General features: G+C 43.7%; 1 protein-coding gene across 1 annotated transcript; it reads left to right on the top strand.

Annotated features, from left to right (window-relative positions):
* Positions 1–143: 143 nt before the first annotated feature.
* LOC309614564 (uncharacterized protein) lies at positions 144–8,154 on the top strand. The gene is made up of 3 exons (XM_082363136.1): positions 144–994; positions 1,497–1,649; positions 2,811–8,154. Exons 1-3 carry the CDS (start codon positions 382–384, stop codon positions 2,903–2,905), a joined length of 861 nt encoding a protein of 286 aa, XP_082219262.1. The 5' UTR covers positions 144–381; the 3' UTR covers positions 2,906–8,154.
* Positions 8,155–8,375: the final 221 nt, after the last annotated feature.

The following is an 8,375-nucleotide window of genomic DNA, read 5'->3' on the forward strand; positions in this document are numbered from 1 at the left end:
ATTTGATGTCACCCTCTTCCCCTCCCCCCACCCCCAAACGCCCAAACTCGCTGCCAGTCCAGAGTCTGGGGATGAGAAAAGTGCACGGTGAACACACACATTGGCATCCGAAAGCCCCTTCCTGCCGTCCAGTTACTCACCGCGCATCCCGACCCGCAAGGCCGAGGTTTCCGAGTTTCCAGAAAGGCAGAGGACAGAATTCTAACTTACTGGAAGGTGGATCCAACCGCGTCTCCGCAGGTCACCGGGGCCGCCAACAGCCTTTCGGCGTGGAAATCCACCCAGGGGGCTCCGGGCGCGTGCCGGGGCCCATCCTCGCTCGCGGCCCCTCGCTGGTCCTCCGGGTCCCGGCCGCCTGGAGTCCGGCCGGCCCGCGGGCCCATGTGCTCGGCGGCCGCACGCGCTCGGCCCGCTGGAGCGCGGGGCTGGAGGGCGGCCCGTGACGTCACGGCGGCTCGCGCTCCGGGCTGCGGGGGAGGGGAAAGCGCGCGCCGCCCGACTGGTCGCGTGCGTCCTCGGCCCCAGCGCTGCCCGCGCCCCCGAGCTCCCCGCCGCCCGGCCCGCCGCCCCGCGAGCCCCTCCGCCCGTGGCCGGAGCGGCTCGGGGCATCTTGCCGCGGAGGGCCGCGCCGGAGGCGGGGAGGGCCTGGGCCGCAGGGGGCCCAGATGGCGCGGGGAGGGCACGCTCCGCACCGGGCTGCGGGTCCTGGCCGCGCTCGCGCCGCGGCCTGAGGGAGCCAGCTCGAACCCCGTGGTGATGCACATTCACTTGCGTGCAGCGGTTTCAGCAGTCCTGTTCTCTGCCTCCCGCCCCGCCCCCAGGGGTCCTGGAGGCAGAGAGTCTTCCCACTTGCCAGATGGGGAAGGCGAGTTTACTGAAATAGGTGAACCAAGATCCTCTGAGATGGGAGTACTTCGCGCAGAAGACCCCTGGCTTAGCTCTATCCCTAGTGATCCGGACGCCTCCCTGGGTACCACCAGCATCTGCGGGCCTGGTAAGAGGGGCTCACGCACCTTCCCACCTCCTTCGACGTCTCCAGCTGTCCCCCAGGGCTGAGGTTGACAAATCCATGCAGAGGGCCCGCTGTCTGCACCAATCCCTCCACTCCGGAGTATTAAACTACCCCTGTGAATGCCCAGTAGTCTCCCCCAAAGGAACAAGAGAACTCTGGCCTCCTGCGGGGAATGTGTTTATCTTGCTTTCTCTACAAGAGCCCAGGACCGGACCGAAGCAAGGAGCTGCCTCCGTTCAGTTCATCATCGATGGAGCACTTAGGGGAACCGGCGCCCTGCTAGGCGATGGGGATACAAGCCGTAGAAGGAGGTCACAGTCCGGTGAAAAGATAGACACACAAGTGTGTGATTTCAACATTATGGAAGCGAAGGCTGCCTCTCTGTCCCCCACCCAGTGCCTTACCTCCCCTTTCATTTTAACCCACCCAGCGGCCTTAGGCCCCTCCCTCCCTCCCCTGTCTTATGCGGTTTCTCCTATTCCAGTGGCTTCTTCCGGAAGTGAATGGTTCTCCTCTCTAGAAAAAGAAGAAAAAAAAAAAACTTCAGGTGATGCTCCGTGTTCCGCCTACTACACAGATTCACTTATAATCACGGAACACTTGTTTTGTGCCTGGCTTCCTGCGAGGGTCTGGACAGGTAGGTCTCTGAGCTCCAGTTGTCAAACCTCAGCATCTGTATAGGCATTGTAGGAACTATGAGAATTTAGCCCTTTCACTGCTTAAAAGTTCTCCCTGGAACCGACCTCTGTCACCCCGGGGGAAGCCGGTGTGCTCCTGCTGGGTGCCCACAAGCCAGGAGAGGTCCAGCTTCCAATAGCAACTTCAATTCCATTCCCTGAGACCCTAACCTGGCTATGGTATCCTTCCTGTTAGCTGTCTGCCTTGGGGCCTCTCCTGGCTGAAAAGATGCCTTGACCCAGGACTCATCAACCTTGACCTTGACTCTGCTTGCCCTCCTCTCTGGATCCCTGAAGCATTAATCTTAAATTCACATTTTTCCTTTTTTAAAATTCCTGTTTAAAATTTAAAAATTTCAGAAAAATTAGAAATAAAATATCTTAATATTCCTACCATCCAAAATTAACTATCAATTACATTTTGGTGTACCTGCTTTCAATTGTTTTTTAAAAATCGTTTTCTTCTTGCAAAAGGGGTACAATACATGTACATTGTAAAAAATTAAAACTATGTAGGAAAATATAGAAAATCAAAGAAAATCAATATTTTATCAGCCAGAAATAACTTTCATAAATATTAGATAAATCCCAGACACCTTTTTAAGCATATTTATTTATTTATCGAGATAGATAGATGCAGGGTTGACAGAAAAAATACATTTATTTTTAAATCTTAATACCTTATAGTTGCTATTTTTAAATTTAAGTTATTTCATTTTCTTTTTTTTTTTTTTAAAGAGTGAAATAGAGAGAAAGTCTTTTTATTTATTTATTTATTTATGGCTGTGTTGGGTCTTCGTTTCTGTGCGAGGGCTTTCTCTAGTTGTGGCAAGTGGGGGCCACTCTTCATCGCGGTGTGCGGGCCTCTCACTGTCGCGGCCTCTCTTGTTGCGGAGCGCAGGCTCCAGACGCGCAGGCTCAGTAATTGTGGCTCACGGGCCTAGGTGCTCCGCGGCATGTGGGATCTTCCCAGACCAGGGCTCGAACCCGTAGTCTCCTGCATTGGCAGGCAGATTCTCAACCACTGCGCCACCAGGGAAGCCCCATTTTCTTTTAATAGAAGACGAGGAAGCCAACATGAAGCTGAAGGAACTGTTAAACTTTAAATCGTTCTTTACCAGGTGAGAGATATTGCTTCCTAAATAATTCAGCAACCAACGTTCAGAAAAGAGATGAGGAAAAAGAGGAGAGTGAAGTCATGGTGTTTTCTTTGTAGATCTCTCCATTTTATTTATTTATTTATCTATTTACAGGTATTTCTCCATTTTATTTATTTATTTATTTATAGGTATTTCTCCAAAGATGACATACAAATGGCCGACAAATATGTTAAAAGATGTTGATTATAGATATCTCCATTTTAGAAAACAGGCAACTCCTTGCTCCCACCTGCCCTTACTTTACCTCCTTTATCTCTTAGTTTTGTTATTGTTTTTAAACTGCCACCCTCCATTCCATAACTGAAATGCCCATGCTCGTTTAGTACTGGGTCTATAATTATACAATTTCATGCTCATGACCAGTCTTTCCCTTTTCTGCATCTGCTTCCTTATCTACAAAATCCATGCATTCTCTTATTACACATTATGGAGCCCCGATCCGGTACCAGGCACGGACTAGTCCCTGAGACTCTGTGGGCAACAAGACAGGTAAGGAACCTGCTCTTGAGCGGCTTACATTCTACTGAGAAAGGACAGACAAGCCAGCAAGCAAAGGAACTTCAACAGTGATAAATGGTACTGAGATTCGTAAATCTGGGTGAAGAGCTAGAGGGGGAGGGGGCAGGCGGGGAACTGACTCTAGACCATCTCAGCAGGAAGAAGCCATGCAGACTGAAGAGTGTTCCAGGCCGAGGGAACCACAAGGGCCAAGGCCTGGAGGCACATGAAAACAAGATCATCAGTCATTCCACAAAGGCATATGGAGTTAGACAGGCAAACAGTTGCAGTCATCATTTTCTGTTGGGGCAGGAATCAAGTGTCTTCAGCTCACCATTTCATCCACAGCTACAGCTCGGTAAATACATGTAGAACCAATGAGTGAACGAATGAACGGACATCCTGGATCTGGTGGCAGCAGAATGAGAGTGGAAAGGTGCCAGGTAACTGATCTCTCTGCTCTTATAGCCTCTAGGTAGTCTCTCCAGGGAGTTCCCTGGCGGTCTAGTGGTTAGAACTCCGCGCTTTCACTGCCAAGGGCCCTGGTTCAATCCCGGGTCAGGGAACTAAAATCCCGCAAGCCACGCAATGCTGCCAAAAGGAATAAAAATAGTCTCTCCAGGTTTACCTTAAGAAGGAGCAGATTTCTCCCCACCGCTCCCAGCCACCTAGTATCTCACTGTCCCTGTCTCCTTAGCTTTTTCTTTCTCCTAGAATATCCTTCTTTAAGGGTCACCTGTGCTCTATCTTTTGTGGCTTGAGCCCAGTGTCTCCTCTTCCATGAGCGGTTCAGAGAATACTCTAGGCTGCATCTCCTTCTCCTGGTAGGACTCATGGTCACGTTGGCACCAGCCCCGCCTGGCAACCTCCAGTGGTTAGTGAGTCAACCTCGCCTCCCTCTTCAGCCTCTGAACAGCCCTCAAGTGGAGACTTTGTTTCAACCCTCATTCGTCAAGTCAGACAGGGAAAATGAGGCCCAGAGAGCTCACTGGTCTTGACTAAGGTCAGACAACGAGGACGTGGCAGAACCAGGACTTAACACCAAGTCAACTTGCCTAGGTCCCCGACAGCTCACCTGCCTCCTGGTGAAATGAAGCCAGGACGGGTTGTATTGCAGGCAGCAGAGATAGAGAAAGCAGGTCTCAATGAATGGACACTTCTGGAACCACATGGATCATCGCTAGGCTGTCACCATCCCAACAGGGATGGAAAGAACATGTAATTTGATGCCAGAAAGACCTGAGTTTGAATCCAGTAGTTATCAGGTGACCCTTAGTGAGTTGCTTAATCAAAGTCTCAGATTTTAAAACATTGATTATTTTAATTGTGGTAAAATACACATGACATAAAATTTATCATTTTAACCATTTTTAAGTGTACAGTCCATGTTGTTGTGACACCATCACCAACTCTAGAACTCTTTTCCTCTTGAAAAACTGGAACTCTATAGCCATTCAACAATGACTTCCTATTCCCCCCTCCTTCCATCCCCTGGCAACCACCATTCTACTTTCTGTCTCTACAAATTTGCCTACGCTAAGCATCTCAAATAAGTGGAATCATGCAGTATTTATGTTTTTGTAACTGGTTTATTTCAACTTAGCATAATGTCCCCAAGGTTCATCCACGTCATAGGAAGTTTTGAAAGGTCCTTCCTTTTTAAGGCTGGATTATATTCCATTCTGTGTATATGCCACATTTTGTTTATCCATTCATCAGGCTGTGGACATTTGGCTTCCTTCCACCATCTGGCTATTGTGAATAATGTTGCTATGAACATGAGTGTATAAATATGTCTTCAAGATCCTGCTTTTAATTCTTTGGGGTATACACCCAGAAGTGGAATTGCTGTATAATATGGCAACTCTAGTTTTAAATTTTCTAGGAATCACAGACTGTTCAGGTGTTTTAAATAAACTTTTTATTTTGGAATAATTTTACATTTTCAGAAAAGTTGCAAAGATAGTGTAGTACCTTCCCTTATCTCTATCACCCAAGTCCCATTATTATTAACATCTTACATTACCATGGTACATTTATCAAAACTGAGAAACCAACATTGGTATTATACATTACTAATAACTAAAGCCCAGACTTTATGTGGGTTTCACCAGTTTTTCCATTAATATCCTTTTCTGATTCAAGGACCGCATCTACAATACAAAATTATGTTTAGTCAGTATGTCTCCTCAGTCTTTTCTGGTCTGATTCTTAGACTTTCCTTGTTATTCATGACCTTGGCAGTTTTGATGATAATTGGTCAGGTATTGTATGAAATGTCCCTCGTTTGGGGTTTGTCTCATGTTTTCCTAATGATTAAGTCTTAGTTTTTTCATCAGTAAAATGGGGACATACCTATTTCACAGGTTATGTGTAATTAAATGAGCCATCATAGTTTATGTCTCACCAACATTGATACCTAGATTGCCTGGTACACTAAATTCAGCTACTTTTTGAGAATCTTATGAACTTTGATCAAAACTGATCATTTAGCTGCATTTAAGTCAGTAGTTTAAAACCCCTCTTATCAGGGAAATGTATCACAATGAGATATCACCTCACACCTGTTAGAGCGGCTGTCATCAAAAAGACAAGAGATAACAAATGCTAGCAAGGATGTGGAGAAAAGGGAACCCTTGTGCACTATCAGTGGAAATGTGAATTGGTTTGACTATTGTCGAAAACAGTACAGAGGTTTCTCAAAAAAATTAAAAATGGAACTACCGTATAATCTTGCAACCCCACTTCTGAGTATACATCCAGAGGAAATGAAAACAGGATATTGAAAAGATATCTGCACTCTCATGTTCATAGCAGCATTATTCACAATAGCCAAGATATGGAAACAACCTAAGTGTCCATCAATGGATGAATGGATAAAGAAGACATGGATATACACAATGGAATATTATTCAGCCATGAGAAAGAAGGAAATCCTGCTATTTGTAACAATGTGCATGGACCCTAGGGGTATTATGCTAAGTGAGATAAGTCAGACAAAGACAACTATTGTATGGTATCATGTATATGGAATCTAAAAAATATGAACTTACAGAATCTGATAGTCGAATGGTAGTTACTAGGGGCCGAGAGGTGGGGGAATTGGAGAGATTTGGTTAAAGGGTACAAACTTGGCAGTTAGAAGATGCATAAGTTGTGGGGATCTGATGCACAGCATGGTGACTATAGATAACAATACTGTATTGCATATTTGAAAGTTGCTAAGAGACTAGATCCTAAATGTTCTAACCACAAAAAAGAAATGATAATTATGTGACGTGATGGAGGTGTTAGCCAACACTAGGGTGGTAATCATATTGCAATATATAAGTATAACAAGTCAACACATTGTACACCTTAAACTTAGAAAATGTATATCTATTATATCTCAACTTTTTAAAAAGTGACTCTGGGGAAAAAAAACACACTCTTTCTCTTTACTAAATTTCACAGAGGACTTGTTTATATCACAAATGAATCACTCAAGCTGCAGAAGATTCTTGACCTGTATTTTGAAATAATACTTAATCAATAAATGTAAGGAGGAAATGTGCACGTAGGACTTTCCTTCTGGAGAAATAGTGTCCTTATGAGTTGGTTCAGAATATGGGCTCTGGAGTCAGACAAACCTGAGTTTGAATCTATTAGCTGTATGACTTTGGGCAAATCCCTTTAGCTGTTTGTGCCTCAATTTCCTCATCTATAAAATGGGTCCCAAAAGAGTAGTTTCATCACAGAATTGTTGTGAGAATGAATTGAAACAATTCACATATAGCATAGTGCCTGGCACTTTGTAGGTACCTGAAAGATATTAGTGCTTATTAATTTCAACAAGGGTTGTCACACAGGGCTCATTACATATCTTTATAGTTTTCAGATTTTTTTTCTGGTTAGTAAAGTACAAATGAATGTTTATTATGCAAAATTTGAGAGTACAGAAATGTAAAGGACACCAAAATTGTTCATAATCCCACTACCTGAAATACCTATTATTAACATTTTGACTTATACTATTTCAATCTTTCTTAAAGGTATGCTGAATTTAAGCACATGAATGATTTTGTTTCTTTTCTTCAAAATTAGGATATCACATATGCTTCTTTATAACCTGCTTTTCTTTAACTCATCTTCATATCCTGAACATTTCCCTAGGGCATTAAATCTCTGTAATTAAATATGCTTTCAAATACTTGTTTAATAATGTAGCATGTGCATCCAGCATAAGAGATTTAGCCCTTTCTCTCTCCCTGAACAATTAGACTGTTTCCAATCAATCATTCTTCGTTAGGGAGAAAACTGACATGGAAATTCTGGACATGAGCCTTACTGGGAACCTCTATTCCCTTCCATAGACTCCATGTTCGGAAGTAGACTTGTGGGGTCAGTGAGAAAGGATTTTTGAAACTCTGCCCATTGACAAATTTTTCATCGAAAAGTTTTACCTGTGAGATTGCACATTTCCTTCCATCCCCCAAACAGCATTCTTTTCTTGTGGGAGAAGCTTTCCAGTTCAATGGGCAAGAAAGAAAGAAAAAAAGGAAGGGAAGAAAATAATTGCATGTCAGTTTTGTTTTAATGGCATGTTGGATTATTACCAAGAATGAGAACTCCCATATGTGTTTTTTGGCTCATTGCACATTTTTTATGAACATGTTTTGCTCAGACCCACTGCCCATTTTTCTGTGGAGATGTTCTTTTGCTTTTTGGTATTTGTTCCCCAAATTAAGTTCCTTTTATTTATTTTTTTCTTTTGTTCTTTTTTTTTTTTTAATAAAAGTAGCTCACTATAAAAAAAAAAATCAACAAATATATCACCCACCAGCAATAGCTATTGTTAACTCTGGGACACATAGCCTTCTAGATACTTATTTACACACAGACGCCCTTCTTTCCGCAGGAAGATAGAATCACATGATATACATTATTTGTATTCTACTTTTGTCACTTAATAATACATCACAATGATCTTTCCATGACAGTACATATATTTCTACAACATTACTTTTTTTGTTTTTTATAAATTTATCT

The sequence above is a fragment of the Balaenoptera borealis genome (assembly GCF_965194805.1).
Source record: "Balaenoptera borealis genome assembly, chromosome: 17".
NCBI classification, from domain to species: domain Eukaryota; kingdom Metazoa; phylum Chordata; class Mammalia; order Artiodactyla; family Balaenopteridae; genus Balaenoptera; species Balaenoptera borealis.

What these genes read in the sequence shown, in the direction of transcription:
- LOC309614564 (XM_082363136.1), top strand. Translation starts at nt 382, where the DNA reads ATGTGCTCGGCGGCCGCACGCGCTCGGCCCGCTGGAGCGCGGGGCTGG. An exon ending in CACCAGCATCTGCGGGCCTG is followed by an intron (nt 995 to 1,496) that starts GTAAGAGGGGCT and finishes CTCCTATTCCAG; the next exon opens with TGGCTTCTTCCGGAAGTGAA. An exon ending in TCCTGCGAGGGTCTGGACAG is followed by an intron (nt 1,650 to 2,810) that starts GTAGGTCTCTGA and finishes GTTCTTTACCAG; the next exon opens with GTGAGAGATATTGCTTCCTA.